Source organism: Rana temporaria, chromosome 7 (assembly GCF_905171775.1).
Source record: "Rana temporaria chromosome 7, aRanTem1.1, whole genome shotgun sequence".
Taxonomy (NCBI): Eukaryota; Metazoa; Chordata; class Amphibia; order Anura; family Ranidae; genus Rana; species Rana temporaria.
This window is the reverse complement of record NC_053495.1, coordinates 88,408,897-88,430,937: the sequence shown is the minus strand read 5'-3', so window position 1 is coordinate 88,430,937 and position 22,041 is coordinate 88,408,897. Positions and strand designations below refer to the sequence as shown.

General features: G+C 44.9%; 1 protein-coding gene across 1 annotated transcript in view; it reads left to right on the top strand.

Moving 5' to 3' along the window:
• The window catches only part of FAM234B (family with sequence similarity 234 member B), a 167,061-nt gene that overhangs the window by 15,503 nt on the left and 129,517 nt on the right, over positions 1 to 22,041 (top strand). The window contains exon 3 of the mRNA XM_040359623.1: positions 12,569 to 12,964. Coding sequence (XP_040215557.1) covers positions 12,569 to 12,964 — 396 coding nt within the window. The remainder of the gene's footprint in view (positions 1 to 12,568; positions 12,965 to 22,041) is intronic.

Genomic DNA, 22,041 nt, shown 5'->3' with positions numbered 1-22,041 from the left:
TGGTCAAATGTTTGGAGCAGATTTTTCCTCTTATGTATTCTCTGGACAGGCTGAAGTATGTTTTTGATGTGCACAGTTGGTGTTCAGGTTCACAGATGTACAGATAGCCTTACAGCCGCAGCTTAGCATTATGTTTTATAGGCCTCTCTACAAACTTTTTGTAAACTGAATGTAACTTCAGCCCACCAAATGTTTTTTAGGCTCTTCTAAATAGTGATAGTAGCTGATAGACGTGTCTGCCATGTAATGTAACAGATCAGGGGACTCCAAACTTTTCGGTACAAGGGTAACGTATATTTTATCAATGTTCAGACTGAAAAAGTCTTTTTCATAAATGAATAAATGCAATTGACTTTTTTTTTTTTTTTTGTAATTGGCATAATATGATTCCAAACAAGAATTTGAACTTTAGTAGAACAAAGCCCCAGTAAAAGTCCCCTCTCGCATCGGTGTCCTTGTCGGATTCACTCCTGCATTGGTTTACCTATCTCCGCCTACCTCCTTTATTTCAGCCGGAAGATGAAGGCCTGGCCAGAGACATGTCACCTTCCTGCATGCTGGGGCAGGCATGTCATTGGTTGGTAGGAGTAGGACACTTGCTGTTCTAGCAAGCAACAACACAGCGCATTGGGTCTGGGTTTTTATGGGGAACCTGTGTTGAAGGGTAGGGGGGAATAGGAGGGTGGTAGATTGGAGAATGGAAGAAGGAGGGATTGAGAAGCAGGTGCTGTGCACATCATCCCTGTGGACTGGCTAAAAAAATAAATAATAATCTTGTAGCAGCAGGGGACCCCTGTACTAGATTTATTGTGCATAGTTATAAGAGGTGCATGTATTTATTACAGGTACTTGTATAGCACCATCATTTTATCTATTCACATCAGTCCCTGCCTTCAATGAGTTTACAATGTAAGGTCCCTAATTCGCATACATATACTAGAGCCATTTAAAGAGGTTGTAAACCTTCATTTCAAGTTGTACCTACAGGTAAGCCTTGTTATTGTCTTACCTATAGTGTAAGGGGTTATCTCAGTAGCGGGGGTGTGTGACCCCCTGGATGGGTTCACTACACGCTAAACGATACAGAGAAACAGCCGAAGACGGTTGAAAACAAAGAATTTGGTTTATTCTTCCATCTTGCTGGAAACAAGTGCAAGCATCCAAACAGCATAAACAAAATCAAACATAAAATAAACCCTGGCCACTTGGGGCATCTACCTTCACCACACAGGAACCTATCTATGGAGTCTGGCACAGCCTACTGCTGAGCAGACACTGCTGGTCATACAGCAGAAAAACAATAGTCTTTTGATTTTTGTTTTCACACAGAAAAATCAACAGCACCTCACCTCTACAGAAGTATTTCTGCTCACTGCTCTCCTTCACTCAAAAGCCTCAGGATGCAGCAATCAGTAGTAATCCTCTGGATTACTTATAGAGGCCTTAATTGCCTCATTCTGAACAGCTAAAGTTTTCCAACGCCCTTAAACCTTTCTGGCCACTTCTGTAGCCGACACCTGATAATAATTGGTGTATTGTCTAAACAAGGCAGAAATGTATCTCCCGTCTGTGACAACACCCACAGATTTACCTGACTTCCTGTCACATAACCCCCCCTCTCGTTTCAACCCTAGGGTTGGGACACAGGTTGCCAGGCAGGCATGCACTCGGGACAACCCATCTGCATTCCCCATTTTAGCACCGGGGCGATGCGTTACCACAAAACTAAATTCCTGGAGGGCCAGGAACCACCTATTTATTCTCCTATTGGTCTCTTTGTTCTGTGCCATCCACTTCAATGGGGCATGACCCGTCACCAGTTCAAACTGTCTACCCACGAGGTAGTACCGGAGAGAATCCAAAGCCCATTTCACCGCCAAACACTCTTTCTCAATGGTGGCATAATTCTCCTCATGGGCCTTCAACTTTCAGCTGAGGTACATAACAGGGTGTTCCTCCCCCTTGATAATCTGGGACAGTACAGCTCCTAATTCCACATTTGATGCATCTGTCTGAACCACAAAGTCCCGTGAAAAATCAGGCGAATTTAAAACTGGCTGACTACATAAGGCCTGTTTTTTAAAGCCTGAAAAGCTGTTTCTGCTTCGGGAGTCCATTTGGTCATTACAGACTTCTTCCCTTTGGTCAAATTGGTCAGGGGAGCAGCCTGTGAGGCAAAATGGGGGCTAAAGCGGCGATAATAGCCTGCAATCCCCAAAAATGCACGAACCTGTTTCTTGTTGGTGGGACGTGACTGTGATACATTTGCCTATATGTCTCAGTTTACTGCTCCCTGCTAGCCATATGGGTAGAGGTAGAAAGGAATTTCATGTGTGATTCGTTCCTCTGACAGGTTATTGACGTGCTAATGTCCCCTCACTATTCTAAACGTTAATTGATCTATTGTGTTGTGTGAAGAAGATCTGTGTTTACCCTTAAAAGATGTGTATTGTATCATCAGGCTAAATGATTAGAGAAGTAGTATGTTAATTATTCTGATTGCTTCAGTGTATTAATTAACTCCACTGATGTCTTTATCTAAAGAAACGTGTCTGCATGGTCGGCTCCGACTTGTCTCCTATAATCTGTATGGGAAACCCCACTGTGTGAGGGGGGGCGTTCCTAACAGGTTGTAACCACATATAAGCTGAGTTTTTGTGTCATTAAAGTGTCTTGTTCCAGCATTAAGCTTGGCATGTGTGGCTTTCTGGGCGATTCCAGGGATATCCCTCCTCGTGGAATATTGGGGTGATTTTCGTTATGGGAAGAAGGGAACGTTGACGGGGATATCATACCGATACCGTCACAGTGACCAATGCTGAATAGCCTCAACTTTGTTTATTTGGGGCTTGATTAGACCTCTTCCAATGGTAATCCCCAGATACTTCGCCTCTTCTAGCCCAAGGGTACGTTTTTTTTTTTTTTGGCTTGGCTGTAAACCCGGCTTTCCAGATGGAATCCAACACAGCCTGAACTTTTGGTAAGTGTGAGTCCCAATCCTCACTGTGGATGACAACATCAAGGTATGCAGCAGCATAGGCTCGATGAGGCTGAAGGGTCTTATCCATGGTGCGTTGAAATGTGGCAGGAGCATTCTGTAACCCAAAAGGCATCCTCCGATATTGAAAGATCCGTCTGGAGTTACAAATGCTGTTTTTTTCCCTGGCCGACTCCGAGAGAGGAATTTGCCAACAACCCTTGGTCAGGTCTAACGTCGTCATGTACCGGGCAGTGCCTAGGCGATCAATTAGTTCATCTATGCGGGGCATAGGATAGGTGTCAAACTTGGTGATTTTATTCAGGCGGCGAAAGTCATTACAAAACCGCCAACTTCCATCTGGTTTGGGCACTAAGACAATGGGACTGGACAAATCACTATTTGACTCTTCTATCACCCCCAGTTCAAGCATTTTTTTTACTTCCTGGTGAATTGCCTCTCGCCGGGCTTCTGGAATTCTATAAGGCTTCAACTTGACCTTATCCCCTGGTGTGGTGATAATGTCATGTTCAACTCCGGAGACCCAACCTGGCAGGTCTGAAAACTTCACAAATTCTTTAACCTCCTGTTGCTGAGTTTTGGATAGAGTCTCCGCTATCCCAACTTCAGGGATAGTCAGGTTAAATGGAGCAGAAAATCAGGTAGTCTTAGCGACCAAGGGCTCTCTATCCTTCCATGGTTTCAGCAAGTACACGTGATAGAGCTGCTCCGGTTTTCGTCTTCCCGGTTGGCTAATTTTATAATTCACCACCCCCATTTTCTCCAACACTTCATAGGGACCCTGCCATTTGGCTAGGAATTTACCTATCACCAGGTGCAAAGGAACGGACCTGGGCCCCACGATTGTAAATCCTTTGTTGAGCCAATTGGGCTTGGGCTAAGTGTTCTTTCACAATCGGCATCACTTGGGCAATTCTGTCTTGCATTTGGGCCACATGTTCAATCACACTTCGATGAGGGGAACTCTCACTCTCCCATGTTTCCCTGGCAATGTCCAGTAGGCCCCGGGGGTGCCTCCCATACAGTAGCTCAAACGGAGAGAACCCTGTGGACGATTGGGGAACCTCTCTTATGGCAAACATCAGATAAGGGAGCAGATAATCCCAATTCTTTCCGTCTTTATCCACCACTTTCCTCAACATTTGTTTTAAACCTTTCCACTAACCCATCTGTTTGAGGATGATATACTGATGTACGTAATTATGTCGCTTTCAGGAGTTTACAAAGTTCTTTGGTCACCCTAGACATAAACGGGGGGTGCCCTGGTCAGTTAGGACTTCCTTAGGAAGACCCACACAGCTGAAAACCTGAAATAACACTCTGGCAATGGTTTTAGCAGAGGTGTTTCGGAGAGGAATCGCTTCTGGGTAACGGGTGGCATAGTCCATTATTACCAAGATGTGCTGGTGCCCTCTAGTGGACTTCAATGAGGGGCCAACCAAGTCCATGGCGATTCTCTCAAGGGACCTCGATAATGGGCAGGGGTACCAACAGACTGCGGAAATGTGGCATGGGTGCAGTAATCTGACACACTGGACAGGAAGAGCAGTTCCCTAGTGTTCCCAGGCCAATAAAACTTCTGGGTGATCCTCTCCTGGGTTTTTCTACTCCCAAATGTCCCCCAAGAATGTGCCCATGGGCCAGTTCCAAAACCATCTTGCGGTACGGTTTAGGCACTACCAGTTGCTCAATGGTGTCCTCTATCCTCTGTGACACGCAATATAACTGGTCCTTTTCAATAATTAAGTAAGGGAGGGCAACCCTCTCGTCAGGGTTAACTAACTCCCCATCTATCTTCACTACATTCTCCCGGGCTCTTAGCAATGTGGGGTCCCTCAATTTCTCAGTGATAAAATTTTCTCTGTGCACCTCAAGGTCATCAAACCCTATCGGCCGCTGTTCCTCTTCTGAGGTAGCCGGCTCCTCCCTAGGGACTGGTGTTTCCCCTGCTAAGACTGAGAATGGAAACTCAGGAGAATCCTCAGAGGTTTCTGGAGTAGATGTTTCAGACTCAGAAGAACCACCTACTGGGGAATCTGGGCAGTCCAAGAGTTCCCAGAATTTTGGGAAATCCCTTCCCACAATGGCGTCATGTGGCAGTTTGGGAACTAATAAACCCACCTGGTGACACAAGTTACCAAGGGAGGTTTCAAAGGAAACCGTAGTCACCGGATATTCTCGAGTGTCCCCATGTACACAAACTACAGCCATTTTCCTAGGATGTAAGGTTTTTCCCACCACTAGATCACTTTTCACTAAGGTGACCAGGCTACCTGAATCCAACAATACTACAACATCTTTACCATCTAAGCACATTCTATATAAAGGTTTTTCATTTCCCTTTACTGCAGTGCATGTGGTTGCAAAAAGGGACTGTCGTCTCTCTGTCAGAAAGTCACACTGCATGGGTTCATCACCCGCTGGGCAAACCGCTGCTACATGTCCCTCTTCCCGGCAACGGTAACAAATCAACCTTCTGGTCCTCTCCTGTGGGATGGGTTTATCAGGCCGCTCTTGCCAAACATTAGCAGTAGTCCGATAATTCCTCTAGTTGCTCCTTGGTCCTTCTCTCCACCCCTATCCCTTGATGCAGTCTTGCCTATAGGTGGGGAGGGTCTGGTCTTGGGGTGAAAAGTCTGTGCGTCTCTGGTGGAAGAGGACAAATTCTCTGTTAGGTACCCTTCGACCAGGTCTACAAGTTTGTCTGCGGTTTCAGGACCACCATGGTTCACCCATTTCTGCAGGGTGTTAGGAAGAGACCTAAGAAATTTGTCCATGACTACTCGCTCCAAAATTTTTGGTCCGGACAGAGTTTCTGGCTGCAACCATTTCTTAGCCAAATGGATGAGGTCATACATCTGCGACCAAGGTGGCTTCCTCAGCTGATAACTCCAATTGTGGACCCGCTGAGCACGGACATCCAGGGTTACACCAAAACATGCCAATATTTCTTCTTTTAACCGATCATAGTTTTTCGCGTCTGCCAGCTCCAAATCAAAATATGCCTTTTGGGCTTCTCCAGATAATAGGGGGGACACTAGTCCAGCCCACTGTTCTTTAGGCCAACTCTCTTTCCACTGCTCTCTCAAACGTGGTCAGAAACATCTCCGGGTCCTCATCTGCAGTCATCTTTGGCAATAAGTGTCTTACCCGAAAAGTCGGTATGTTACTGGCCTGACTCCCAGCCTCGGTCTGCTGTCTCTGAAGCTGTGTCACGATGGCCTCCATTTGCTGCTGGGGTCTCTGTTTCAAGCCTGCCATGCTCTCTTGGTGAGCCTGTTGTTGTTGCGCTGCGTGAGCCTGTTGTTGTTGCGCTGCGTGAGCCTGTTGTTGTTGCGCTGCGTGAGCCTGTTGTTGTTGCGCTGCGTGAGCCTGTTGTTGTTGCGCTGCGTGAGCCTGTTGTTGTTGCGCTGCGTGAGCCTGTTGTTGTTGCGCTGCGTGAGCCTGTTGTTGTTGCGCTGCGTGAGCCTGTTGAGCTGCAATGCTCTGCTGCAAACCTGCATTCGTCTGCTGTTGATTTGCATTTGCTATAGCCAGCTGTTTCAGTATCTCCTCCATTTTGGGTTTACTTTAACTGCCCGCAGCACTCCACCATGTGTAAGGGGTTAGCTCGGTAGCGGGGGGGGGTGTGACCCCCTGGATGGGTTTACTACACACTGAACGATACAGAGAAACAGCCGAAGACAGTTGAAAACAATGAATTTGGTTTATTCTTCCATCTTGCTGGAAACAAGTGCAAGCATCCAAACAGCATAAACAAAATCAAACATAAAATAAACCCTGGCCACTTGGGGCATCTACCTTCACCACACAGGAACCTATCTAGGGAGTCTGGCACAGCCTACTGCTGTGCAGACACTGCTGCTCATACAGCAGAAAAACAATAGTCTTTTGATTTTGTTTTCACACAGAAAAATCAACAGCACCTCACCTCTTCAGAAGTATTTCTGCTCACTGCTCTCCTTCACTCAAAAGCCTCAGGATGCAGCAATCAGTAGTAATCCTCTGGATTACTTATAGAGGCCTTAATTGCCTCATTCTGAACAGCTGAAGTTTTCCAACGCCCTTAAACCTTTCTGGCCACTTCTGAAGCCGACACCTGATAATAATTGGTGTAGTGTCTAAACAAGGCAGAAATGTATCTCCCGTCTGTGACAACACCCAGAGATTTACCTGACTTCCTGTCGCAATAGGTACAGACAATATCTCCTAAACGTGCGCCATTTAGGAGATATATACTTTGTACTGCGCCAATGCTCTCATTAGCACTCGCTTGTTTCTAGGGGTGTAACGGATCGTCACCGATCCGTGATCCGAACGGGCCACCCCGTTCGGATCGGCACACCCCGCGATCCGCGGAGTGCTCCGGAGCCTAGGCCTAGGAAAGTCCCCGGCTTCGGCCTAGCTCCGGAGCGGCGGCCAGTCTGCTTGCCAGAGCCCAGCGTGACACGCCTCCCCGCCTCCCCGGGGAGGCGTGTCACGCTGTGCACTGGGCTCTAGCAAGTTGAATAGGAATGTTAGCAGTGAAGCACTGGTGTGAGAGGGGGGGGGGGGGAAAGGGGGAAAAAAGAGCACAATAGCAATTCACAGGGGTGGATTAAAGAGGAAGCAGGTGAGGCTGTTTGGGACTTAAAGTACAATCTTGATGTTTTTACAGCAAATATATATATATATATATATATATATATATATATATATATATATATTTGCTGTAAAAACATCAAGATTGTACTTTAAGTCCCAAACAGCCTCACCTGCTTCCTCTTTAATCCACCCCTGTGAATTGCTATTGTGCTCTTTTTTCGGATCAGCAAAAAAAAAAAAAGGTTCCTTTTTTTAATTGGTCCAAAAAAAAAAATATATATTATTTTATTATATATATATATATATATATATATATATATATATATATATATATATATATATATATATATATATAAATTTTTTTTTTTTGGACCAATGAAAAAACGGACCCTTTTTTTTTTTTTTTTTTGCTGATCCGAAAATGATCCGATCCGTGACTCCTGATCCGAGGATCGATCCGATCCGTGAGTTTTTTGATCCGTTGCACCCCTAGTTCACTAGCGAGTGCTATGACGTAATGCGACTCTGGCCAGTCACAGAGCCGGAAGGAAAAGGGACGAAGATGGATGCGGCCTCCAGCGGGGACAGCGCAGGCTTTATTTGCAGGTAATTGTCTCATAATGTGCTGGTATGCGATGCATACTAGCACATTATGCTTTTACTTTGCAGGGAACAAAAAAGGAAGTAAAACCCATCAGGGTTTACTTCCTCTTTAACCTACCAGCAGGTCTTTGGAGTGTGGGAGAAAATTGGAGTACTAAGAGGAAGCCCACGCATGCAAAGGGAGAACATGCAACCTCTGTTCCGGTGTCCTATCAATATGGGTCCCCTATCAGATAGTGCCCGGCCTGGACTGCGTATGCGCAATCGGAGATCACGAGAATCTCTGAGAATGAACATCTGTTCCATTAGCTGTAGTTGGAGCATGCGCAGTTAACATGCCTCTCGCTCCCGATGCTTATCCACGCCGCTCGCTCTATCAGATGGGGGACCCATCGAGATAGAACAGACAGGTTCTACAGACAGGTGATTAAGCAGACACTGTGCCAGCATGTCTGACTTTGACATGTGATTGTGTTCATGCAGCTGCTGCATGTGCTTCCGCTTCTATGGGCTGCCTGCACATGGCTTTGAGGAGGGTGCACACACATCTGCCTGTGGGACTGCACAGAGCATGGGATTAATCACCATCTAAATAAGCCCTAACAGACCAAACTGTACTGTCAAAGTAGCAGTTAGAGACACACCATTTATGACTGACAGTCGTACTTACAATGGTCAGCTTTTATTCATTTATGTAAAACCCTTATCTGGAAAGGAAAAAAAAAACTGTTGCTGTAACTACTTTAGGCCTCATGCACACTTAGGGGCAGGTTCACATAGAAATAGATGGGCGCAGCGTATCGGAGATACGCTACGCCGCTGTAACTTACTTTTTGCCGGTTCGAATTCCCAAAGAATTTGCGCCGTAAGTTGCGGCGGCGTAGTGTATCTCTGGCGGCGGAATTCAAATCGGCGATTAGGGGGCGTGTTTCATTTAAATGAAGCGCGTCCATGCGCCGAATGAACTGCGCATGCTCCGTTTCTAAATTTCCCACCGTCGCAACAACGTCATTTTTTTTTTAAACTTAGACGTGAATTACGTCCATCCCGATTCACGGACGACTTGCGCAAAAAAAAAAAAAAATTCAAATTTCGACGCGGGAACGACGGCCATACTTAACATGGCAAGTCTAACTATACGCCGCAAAACAGCAGCTTTAACTATACGCCGGAAAAAGCCGACTAGAGACGACGTAAGAGAATGCGACGGGCAAGCGTATGTTCGTGGATCGTTGGAAATAGCTAATTTGCATACCCGACGCGGAAAACGACGTGAACGCCACCCAGCGGACGCTGAAGTATTGCATTTTAAATCCGAAGGTGTACGAGGACGTACACCTGTCGGATCTAACCCAGATGCCGTCGTATTTTGGTTTGAGGATTTAAACCAAAGATACGACGCGGGTAATTTGAAAGTACGCCGGCGTATCTACTCGATCTGAGGATCTGCCCCTTAGTGTTTGCTCAGCTCCTCTAAATGCCCCCCCCCCCCAAAAAAAAAAAAAAAAAAAAAAAAAACATGGCTAAAACTGCATTAATATGCATTCTGTTGGCAGAATATTTGTTTTGTTCATTACAAGTGCATTAACATACATACGTTTTAGAGGCGGTTATGTGCATTCTGTGTTTTCTTTTTTTGCCCAAAACTCAAAAATTGGGCGTGCAAAATTATTCAGCACCCTTAAGTTAATACTTTTTAGTAGGGTTGTCCCGATACCGATACTAGTATCGGTATCGGGACCGATTACGAGTTTTTTCGGCGGTACTCAGACGCCGATACCCCGCCCCGATACACAAATAGAATACTTGCCTCTCCCCCCCCGCCGCCGCCGACCGCCGCCGCCGACCACCGCAATCCGCCGCCGTTACGACGCATCCCCGCTGCCGCCGACTGTGTACTACGGGCGGGAACATTACAGCTTTGAATCGCTGTAATGATTTGCGCATAGACACTCCCCCTTGCTCGGGTGAACTGTCCAATCCCGAGCAAGGGGGAGTGTCTATACGCAGCGCGGGGCCAATCATTACAGTGATTCAAAGCTGTAACGTTCCCGGCGTATTACACAGTCGGCGGCAGTGGGGATGCAGGTAAGTGGAACATGGTTGCATGGGGGGACTTAGACTTGCCTCTGGGTCTTGTGGGGTAATGATGCTGATGGGCTGTCTTGTCTGTCTTGGAACCTACAAAGTGATGTAGATTTGGAATCCCAACTTGATGCTAAGTAAATTGTGCATCTTTGTCAGACAGCGCGCATGACGTCGCGCTGATTGTTTCTGCTGCCTACGTACAGTATGTTGCTGTGTGTTATGTCCCATTAGGTTACTCAGAGCTGTCTTGTGAGCCTACGATGGATCTGCAGATTTCCAATGCTGGGATTGCATTTCATATATTGCGCTGCATTGTACAAAGTCTTACATTAGTAATCTAATCGGCCTTCACTGGTGACAATCTCACACGCATAATGATTAATGTAAAAAATATATATATGCATGGGGGGGAGACATGGCTGGATGGGGGGAGACAATGGCTGCATGGGGGGATACATGGCTGGATGGGAGGAGACGATGGCTGCATGGGGGGAGACATGGCTGGATGGGGGGAGACAATGGCTGCATGGGGGGAGAAGATGGCTGGATGGGGGGAGACGATGGCTGGATGGGGGGAGACGATGGCTGCATGGGGGGATACGATGGCTGCATGGGGGGGAGACATGGCTGGATGGGGGGGAGACATGGCTGCATGGGGGGGATACATGGCTGCATGGGGGGATACATGACTGCATGGGGGGATACATGGCTGGATGGGGGGAGACATGGCTGGATGGGGGGAGACATGAATGGATGGGGGGATACATGAATGGATGGGGGGATACATGGCTGGATGGGGGGGAGACATGGCTGGATGGGGGGGAGACATGGCTGGATGGGGGGGAGACATGGCTGCATCTGTGGGGGGACATGGCTGCAATATGTGGGGGGACATGGCTGCATTTGGGGACACATTTAAAAAAAGTATCGGTATTCGGTATCGGCGACTACTTGAAAAAAAGTATCGGTACTTGTACTCGGTCCTAAAAAAGTGGTATCGGGACAACCCTACTTTTTAGCGACACCTTTTGCTGCGATTACAGCTGTATGTCGCTTGGGGTATGTCTCTTATCAGTTTTGCACATCGAGAGACTGAAATTTTTGCCCATTCCTCCTTGCAAAACCGCTCAAGCTCAGTGAGGTTGGATGGAGAGCGTTTGTGAACAGCAGTTTTCAGTTCTTTCCACAGATTCTCGATTGGATTCAGGTCTGGATTTTGACTTGGCCATTCTAACACCTGGATATGTTTATTTGTGAACCATTCTATTGTAGATTTTGCTTTATGTTTTGGATCATTGTCTTGTTGGAAGACAAATCTCCGTCCCAGTCTCAGGTCTTTTGCAGACTCCATCAGGTTTTCTTCCAGAATGGTCCTGTATTTGGCTCCATCCATCTTCCCATCAATTTTAACCATCTTCCCTGTCCCTGCTGAAGAAAAGCAGGCCCAAACCATGATTCTGCCACCATATCTTTATGTTTGAAGCCTGAAATGTGGCAAAAGGTCGCAAAAATTCAAGGGGGCCGAATACTTTCGCAAGGCACTATAAAATATATATATATATATATATATATATATATATATATATATATATATATATATATATATATATATATATATATATATATATATATATATATATATATATATATATATATATATATATATATATATATATATATATATATACAAAAAAAAAATTCTGTTATAAAACATATCCATTAAAAATATTCAAATTTCCTTCAAGGTCTATATTGGTACTAAATATCAGAGAACATCTCCAAAAATTTTCCAGGTACTTCATTGTCATGCTTTTGAGGTTGTAGACAGGTGGGAACACCCCTTCATGTCTGGTGGGCTTGCTGTAAAATTAGACGATTTTGGGGAGGTGTTCACTTTTTTATATATTCCGTCAAAATGGTTAATATTAAGGATCCCCGGATTCCTCCGTTGAACATGCCAATAGATAATATCCCACAACATATGCTGACCCTAATTTACTTTATATTTTTTGCCAGCCATTGCAATTTTTTCAGCACGTCGTTGTGTTTTACGTCACCGCGTTCTGACACGATCGTTTTTTTAACTGATGGTGTGTACGCATGACGGACCATCAGTCGGCTTCATCGGTAAACCGTTGTCCTGTGGCTATCCTATCGCATGTACGAGGCCTGAGTCGTACAGACACCAATAAACAGTAGGGGGCCATTTATAAAAGTGACACGATGTGTTAAATGATTTTGTAAAATGTATATGTTGTATAGTTTGTTACAACAGTTTTTTTTTTCTTCCTATAGGAAAAAAGTCCCATGACCCCCGGGAGTATGACCCTCTTACACAGGCAGACAGTGATGAGAGCGAGGACGACCTTGTCATTAACATCCAGCATAACGGACTTCAGAATGGAAAGGGCACCCAACATACAACAAATGAACTTGATTCTGATGTTGAAAGAATTTCAAAGCGAGTTCAACAACGAAAAATCGATCATAAACAAGAGGGGTTAGCTGCTACGGGTGGACTGGAACCACAGCTTAAGGCAACATCCTCATTGGTGTCTTATGTGCGGACTACAGTCTTCATTCTGACCGTTGTCATCTCTATGATAATGGTTCTGGTTTGTGCTTTCCTAATCCCTTGTCCACTGCCTAGTCAACAGCATGTTTGGTATCTCAACGTGGGTTATGAGCCTGGTAAGCAAACTTTAAGAAACAAAATATTGTATGCTGTTTTTCTATAATCTAGCCATTTTGTCTATAGACTGTTCAAGTTCTGTACATTTTAACCACTTGACAACTGGGCACTTAAACACCCTTAATAACCAGACCAATTTTCAGCTTTCGGTGCTCTCACATTTTGAATGACAATAACTCAGTCATACAACACTGTAACCAAATGAAATTTTTGTCCTTTTTTTCCCACAAATAGAGCTTTCTTTTGGTGGTATTTGATCACCTCTGCGGTTTTTATTTTTTCCGCTAATAATGAAAAAAGAACGAAAATTTTGTAAAAAAATGAATTTTTTTTCATTTCTATTATAAAATGTTGCAAAAAATGAATTTTTCTTCATAAATTTGGCCTAAAATGTATACTGCTACATATCTTTGGTTAAAAAAAAAAAAAAATTGGGTTATTATTTAGTCTGGGTGAAAGTTATAGGGTCTACAAGCTATGGTACCAATTACTGAAAATTTATCAATTTGATCACATCTGAAGTACTGACGGCCTTTCTCATTTCTTGAGACCCTAACATGCCAGAAAAGTACAAATACCCCCTAAATGACCCCTTTTTGGAAAGAAGACATTCCAAGGTATTTAGAAAGAGGCATGGTGAGTTTTTTGAAGTTGTAATTTTTTCCCACAATTCTTTGCAAAATCAAGGTTTTTTTTTTTTTTTTTTTTTTTTTTTCCACAAAAGTTTCATATTAGCAGGTTATTTCTCGCACACAGCATATTCATACCACAAAATACACCCCAAAACACATTCTGCTATTCCTCCCGAGTATGGCGATACCACATGTGTGAGACTTTTACACAGCGTGGCCACATACAGAGGCCCAACATGCAGGGAGCACCTTCAGGCGTTCTGGAGCACCCAGACCAGTTCTGACATTTCTCTCCTACATGTAAAAATCATCATTTATTTGCTAGAAAATTACATAGAACCCCAAAACATTATATATGCTTTTTTAGCAAAGACCCTAGAGAATACAATGGCGGTCGTTGCAACTTTTTATCGCGCATGGTATTTGCACAGCAATTTTTCGAACGCATTTTTTTGGGAAATAAAACAGTTTTGTGCTTTTTAAAAAAAAAAACATTAAAGTTAGCCCAATGTTTTTGCATAATATGAAAGATGAAGTTACGCCGAGTAAATAGATACCCAACATGTCACCCTTCAATATTGCACACGCTTGTGGAATGGCGCCAAACTTCGCTACTTAAAAATCCCCATAGGCGACGTTTTAAATGTTTTTACTGGTTACATGTTTTTAGTTACAGAGGAGGTCTGGGGCCAAAATGATTGCTCTCGCTCTAACGTTCGCAGCGATACCCCACATGTGTGGTTTGAACACCGTTTTCATATGTGGGCGGGACTTACGTACACATTCGCTTCTGTATACGAGCACGCGGGAACAGGGGCGCTTTAAATATTTATTTTTTATTTTTATTGTTCATTTTACTTTATTTATTTTAGTTTGACACGTTTTTCCCCAAAAATAAATGTTTTGATCATTTTTATTCCAATTACAAGGAATGGAAACATCCCTTGTAATAGGAATATAGCATGACAGGTCCTCTTTACAGTGAGATGTGGGGTCAATAAGACCCCACATCTCACCTCTAGGCTGGGAAGCCTGAAAAAAAACAAAAAAAAAAAAATGATCCTGGCTTCGATCGCAGCGGTGAGTCAGAAGAAGCACCGGAGGGCGAAGGGAGTGGGGACGTCCACTTTTGCCTCCCGTAAGAACGATCAAGAGGCGGAACAGCCGCCATGATCGTTCTTATGGTGTAGAGAATCGCCGGCTGAAAAAAATGATATCTGAATGATGCCTGTAGCTGCAGGCATCATTTAGATATCCCTGGGGGTATTGCAGAGTATTGTGTGGGGGGTATTGCAGAGTATTGTGTGGGGGGTATTGCAGAGTATTGTGTGGAGGGTATTGCAGAGTATGGTGCGGAGGGTATTGCAGAGTATGGTGCGGGGGTATTGCAGAGTATTGTGCGGGAGGTATTGCAGAGTATTGGTGCGGGGGTATTGCAAAGTATTGTGTGGGGGGTATTGCAGAGTATTGCGCGGGGGGTATTGCGCGGGGGGTATTGCAGAGTATTGCGCGGGGGGTATTGCAGAGTATGGTGCGGGGGTATTGCAGAGTACTGGCAGGGGGTACTGCAGAGTATTGCGCGGGGGCATTGCAGAGTATTGCGCGGGGGCATTGCAGAGTATTGCGCGGGGGCATTGCAGAGTATGGCGCGGGGGCATTGCAGAGTATGGCGCGGGGTTTTTGCAGAGTATGGCGCGGGGTTTTTGCAGAGTATGGCGCGGGGTTTTTGCAGAGTATGGCGCGGGGTTTTTGCAGAGTATGGCGCGGGGTTTTTGCAGAGTATGGCGCGGGGGGTATTGCAGAGGTTAATGCAGAGTATTGCACAGGGAAGGCAGAGTATTGCAGGGGTTAATGCAGAGTATTGCACAGGGAAGGAAGAGTATTGCAGGGGTTAATGCAGAGTATTGCACAGGGAAGCCAGAGTATTGCAGGGGTTAATGCAGAGTATTGCACAGGGAAGCCAGAGTATTGCAGGGGTTAATGCAGAGTATTGCACAGGGAAGCCAGAGTATTGCAGGGGTTAATGCAGGGATGGATGGATCTGTGACTGCAATAGTCACAGATCCATCCACAGCGCTGCTGACACCCCGCGCTCCCCCCTCTCACACTGTATCGATCGGTACAGCGAGAGGAGAGAGGAACCGGCGTCATCAAATGACGCCGGTTTGTTTACCTGTGATCGCGCCGTCATTGGACGGCGCGATCACATGGTAAAAGACCGCGGTTGTCGGTCAATTACCGAGATCTGTGTAGCGCCGGGTCTCATAGACCCGGCGCGCACAGAATTTTCAGTGTGCGCGCCCGAGGCGGCGCGCATTACTGCTTCTGGTGGGCGCCGTTAAATAACGGCGACCCCCAGTTAAGCAACCACCTTGCCGCCGTTATATGACGGCGGCTGGTGGTTAAGTGGTTAAAGGTTAAAATGAGGGTTGCCTCTAAAGATGTAATAAAATTCGGAGGATTATCAGGACTACAACTGACCATATGCCAGTGGAAAGAAAAAAGTAAATGGTTCAGCGCCAAGGGTGTTGTTTTAGTGTTTAAGTGATAAATCTAAACAAGTGAAACTAATTTGACTGCTGCAGTTATAAAGTGTTATAAAGTGTATCTGTGAAAATACAACTCGGTGGTGAAAATAAAATTTAAATGCTGTCTGTTGTGCCATTCGTAGGGAATTGATAAAAGGAAGCACATGGTGTAAAACCATTATGACAAATTTATTTAACCACTTAAGCCCCGGACCATTTTGCAGCTAAATGCCCAGGCCAGGTTTTGCGATTCGGCACTGCGTCGCTTTAACAGACAATTGCGCGGTCGTGCGACGTGGCTCCCAAACAAAATTGGCGTCCTTTTTTCCCCACAAATAGAGATTTCTTTTGGTGGTATTTGATCACCTCTGCGGTTTTTATTTTCTGCGGTATAAACAAAAATAGAGCGGCAATTTTGAAAAAAATGCAATATTTTTTACTTTTTGCTATAATGAATATCCCCCAAAAACATATATAAAATGTTTTTCTTTCCTCAGTTTAGGCCGATACGTATTCTTCTACCTATTTTTTGGCAAAAAAATCGCAATAAGCGTTTATCGATTTGGTTTGCGCAAAATTTATAGCGTTTACAAAATAGGGGATAGTTTTATTGTATTTTTATTAATTTTTTTTTTTTTACTACTATTGGCGGTAATTTTTTTTTTTTGACTGCGACATTATGGCGCACACTTCGAACAATTTTGACACATTTTTGGGACCATTGTCATTTTCACAGCAAAAAATGCATTAAAAATTGCATTCTTTATTGTGAAAATGACAGTTGCAGTTTGGGAGTTAAACACAGGGCGCGCTGTAGGAGTTGGTGTTCACTTTGTGTGTGTTTACAACTGTAGGGGGGTGTGGCTGTAGGATTGACGTCATCGATCGAGTCTCCCTTATATAAGGGATCACTCGATCGATACGCCGCCACAGTGAAGCCGTGTTTACATACGGCTCTCCCCGTGCTTCAGCTCCGGGGAGCGGCTATAAACGAATAGCCGCGCCGTCATCCCGGATCGCTCCCCGAGGGGATCCGCCGCACGCAGCGGAGGGGGTCGCGATCGGACCCCCCACGCGCTAGAAGGCAAGGACGTGTATATATACGCCCTTCTGCCTGTCCGTGCCATTGTGCGGACGTAAATAGTCGTTCGGCGGGCGTTAAGGGGTTAAACGAAGGTAAGTATTGCACTAACTTACCCGGTTTCTGCAGCATTAGTTTGTTTGCGAGGCCTGGCGTAGTTATTCTCGTGCTCAACAGAGCGACCCTTCGTGACCAGGGAAATTCCTCGGTCATGCAACACTGTACGCAAATTACATTTTATATAATTTTTTTTACAAGTATAGAGCTTTCTTTTGCCTGGTATTTACTTGATCACCACTGAGTGTTTTTTCTTTTTTTTTATTATTATATAAACAAGAAAATACCTAAAAACAAAACCAGACTGGCCAGTGTCAAAATCCTTCTGCAGGTGGCAGTATAACCCAAATGTTTCTGAACCATCAGTTCTTCAGTGAACTTCAAATAAAGAATTTTGAGTACAAAAATATTAAATCTTTTTTATTCTTTAGAACTGTGCATAGTCTATGTATGAAACACACCAGTTAAATATTTAATATGTATTTTTTTATTTTTTACATTAGTTGCAGTTAAACAAAGCACAGCTTCCCCACTAAGGGTAAACCTTCCTTCTTTTTTTGTAGGTATAATGCCTTTACGGCAGTGTTGCGGAAGTGGACTTTCTTTTAAGGCACCACATATATGTGCTCCAGAATATATAGTTTGCACACAGCGTGGAGAGCAAGCTCTTACTGACAGCTCCTGGTCTCCTAGCAGGATTCTTCTACTGCAGAATCCACCCTGTGTACATTTTATCTTAAACTACTGTATTTAGTTTTGTAACAGGATTTTTCATCAGAACAGCTAAGTAAAGACTGGTAAACCCATGAAAAGAAACTCCACCTCCTGGCTGTAAATGAAAATAATTTGTAGATGTTATGAAGGGGGGATTCAAATCTGTCTATACAATATACAATATATTTCCCCAATCTTCCCTTCCCTCCCTGGTCCCGCCCTCCTCCCTCCTCCATCATCGTCCTGGACCCAGCCCCCCCCCCCCTGGCAACTCCCCACTTTAATGTGACCCCAAGATGATTGTGTTCTCCTTGTGCTCTCCTTGTGCTCTAAAATTCCCCTTATACATTAATAACCAGTTTAACAGGCTAAACTGGGGAAAAAAAAAAAAAAAAAGAAGAAAAGGGGAGGGAATCCTATCCATCTCTAAACCCTCTCTCTCCCTCCCCCCTATGTATATTGTGTATTGTGCTAAATATCCCTTCTTCTATTTTGTGTCTTCCATGATACCCATAATACCCGTCATACCCACCCCCCCCCCCCCCTCAAAAAAAGGAAAAAAACTACAACACAAAAAAAAAAAAACCCGTATGTTAACCCCTTATCTCACCCTCTTCCCCTCCCCCCTAGGACCAGGACCATACCAGAAGTCTCTAAAAAAAAAAAAGGAAAAACCAGGGAGAGACCACCCACTTCGTGGAGAGACCCACTACCTGATCTATTAATCCTAAAAAAAAAATTAACGGGGGTGGCGTAGCATAACACTCTTCTGACATATCTCTATACCCTCAAAAAAAGAAAGCCATGGAGGGGCCCTCTAGTCCCGTAAAAAAAAATTCCACCCCCCCCCTATCACCCACATCGATCAAACCCAAAAAAGCTGCCCCTATAGAGGAGCCCCCCCACCCCCCCCAAAAATCAAACATGTCTAAACCAATCTCATGCTAGGCATCATATATATAAACATAGCAAGGTTACGCATATTCTCCAGTCCCTTCCTTCAGGCACTAAACCATACTCATGTTTGTCCCTGTTTATCTTTAAACGTTATCCTTCCGTTGCCGATAGTCCACTGTTATTCCCCCGTCCGCTCCTCCCCCCCCCCCCCAAAAAAGGTTTCCCAAAAAGAAGAAGAGCGTCCCCCAGGAACAAACACTTCCTAAAAAAAAAAAAAAAATCTGAGTCTAATTCCTTTTAAAGTCTGTTGTTCTAGGGTTCAACTGTACCCAGTCAGGTACCTCAAATGGTTCCGTTTCCAAAAACGCAAATAGGCCTGTAAGGTCATCTCTTGAGCGCAACCACAATGAGGACTGTCCCTTCTTAATAAGGACTGATATGGGAAATCATCTGTACGACCCCCCCCCCCAGGCCTTTACCCGGTCAAGTACTGGGCGGAGTAGCCCTCTTCGGAGGAGAGTAGCATTGGATAAATCCGGTTGCCCCGTGAAAGTCAATAGTCCCCACCTCCCATGCCCTCCGTAAAATTGCCTCCCTTTGTGAAAAGTAATGTAATCGACATATAATATCCCTAGGGCGGTTGATATCTTTCGATTTGGGACCCAGGGCTCTGTGCATTCTGTCCATCACATAATTCACCGGGGCCGGTTCCTTCATCAAACCCTGCAGAATATTAACAATGTCCTGCATCAACCTGATTGACCCCTGATCACACTAGTAACCTAGCTAGGTAGGGAGTATGGTAATGAGTGGTTTGGATACCTGCTAACGACAGATTTTAAGTGTGTCAGTTGAAGGTGATAGGAAGTTGATAGGAAAATGCAAGGTTTGAGCGGGAGGGGGTAGCAAGCCTCAGGACGGAAGGAGCCAAGGGGGGGAGGGGGGCGGGGTTTAATAATCTTTTTGGGGGGAGGGGGTTGGGGGGGGGGGGTTACTTGAGAGATATTGCAGGGCAAAGACTGATTTGCGAATACTTTAGGTGCCAGGGGGGAGGAAGGGCCGTGGGCCATCCCTCCTTCGTTTTTTTTTTTTTTTTTTTTAGGGGGAAGGGAAGAGAAGGAAGATGTTTGTTCTCTTTTTTTTTTTTTTTTTTTTTTTTTTCCTTCTTCCCCCTTTTTTTTTTTCCCCCCTTCCTCCAGGGTCGCTTCCATTTTTTTTGCAAGATTTGATCCCTCGGGGAGATTAGTTAACTAGTATTTTCTTCAGTGGTTGGAAGGAGCCGCGGGGGGGGCGCGAGGGGAGCTCCCTTACCGGGAAATGCGCGGGTGAAGTCCCCCTACTAGGTCAATACTCATAGGGTATAGCGAGTGTAAAAGCAGTGGCTTATAGATATCTCCGGAGGAAGAGGAGGAGGGCCTACGATCTCCTCCCCGCCGTTCGTTGATATCAAATAGAGTAGGGTAGGGTAGGGGTGGGGTTTTTTTTTTTTTTTTTCTTCTCTTTCTTTCTCCTTTCTTCTCCTCGCCCGTCTCGTCCCCCCCCCCGTGGACCCCCAGGTTGTGACTTGATCCGTTTCCGTGGGCACCTTACTGACTAGGAGATGGGTACCGTGGCAGTGATATCAATAAATGTTAAGGGTTTAAATATACCCGAAAAAGGGAAGATTTTGGTACAAGACCTGAAAAAAAGGGGAAGTAATATTGCTCTGATACAAGAGACCCATTTTAAAACAGGAGGGCCGTTCTATCTGGCAAGTGGATCATTTCCATGGGTGTATCATGCGACGAATCCAGAGGCCAAAAGGGGAGGAGTTTCTATTTTGATCTCAAGAAACACCCCGTGGGTATTCAAGGAATCATTGGTGGATCCAGGGGGGCAGTATTTAGTGTTGAAAGGGACTATAGCAGGCATGGTAACTACCTTGGCCACCTTTTATTCCCCCAATATACAACAAGATGGCTTCTTGAAAAAGTTCTTGAATGATCTGGATGGTTTTCAGGAAGGTCAGTTGTTGATGGGAGGAGACCTGAATATGCCATTAGACCCAAAGGTAGATACATCAACGGGTGGATCCTCAGTTACGGGGGGCACTAGGAAACGAATTCAACATATGCTTCAACAGGCGAGATTAATAGATGTATGGAGATTGATGCACCCCGGGGAGCGAGACTACTCCTATTATTCTATTCCACATAAGAGCTATTCACGTATAGATTACCATTTTATTCCACATAACCAGTTACATTCGGTAAAAGAGGTTGGAATAGGGGAGATTACGTGGACGGATCACGCCCCAATTTCTTTGAGGTATGCGTTAGCAGATTTTCGGTCCCTGGGGCCTGAACCATGGAGATTGAATGAAAGTTTACTGCAGGTGGAGCCTATTTTAGAGGAGATACAGAGGGAAATAAAGTGGTATTTTGAGACCAATGAGACCTTGTATTGTAATCTGGGAGTGGTTTGGGAGGCCCACAAGGCGGTAATAAGGGGGGTCCTGATGAAGCATGGGGCAAGGATCAAGAGGGAAAGGGAATTAAAGGTAACAACTTTAATGACAGAAATTGTAGATCTGGAAACAAGACATAAACAGTACCCCACTCCAGAGTTAGAACGGGATTTACGGGCAGCTCGTAGACAGATCTCAGAAATACTTTTATACAGGGCTAAAAGGGCAATACAAAATGGTAAAAGACAGAACTATGAATTTGGGAATAAAAGTGAAAAACAGCTGGCAAGTTTACTGAAGGAACAACAAATTAAGACCTACATTCCAATGATTCAGGGGACAGGTGGAGAGAAAATGGTGCTACCTAGGGAAATTGCAGGGAGTTTCGGAGAATACTATAGTTCCCTATACAACTTACAAACAAATCCACAGGACAGGGTGGGAATGGATAACTATATAACTTCCTCGGGTATCCCGAGCTTACCGCCAGAAATGAGCCAAGAGATGGAAAAACCCATTACATTAGAGGAATTACAGGAGGCAGTGAATAAGGGGAAAGGGGGGAAAGCACCCGGGCCGGACGGATATACCATCCAGTACTATAGAGCCTTTTTACCAGAGCTGGGCCCACATATAATTAAAATGTTTAATGATCTAGGGGAATAAGGCACCTTTCACCCCGACTCATTAAAAGCGGTAATAGCGGTTATCCCTAAAGAAG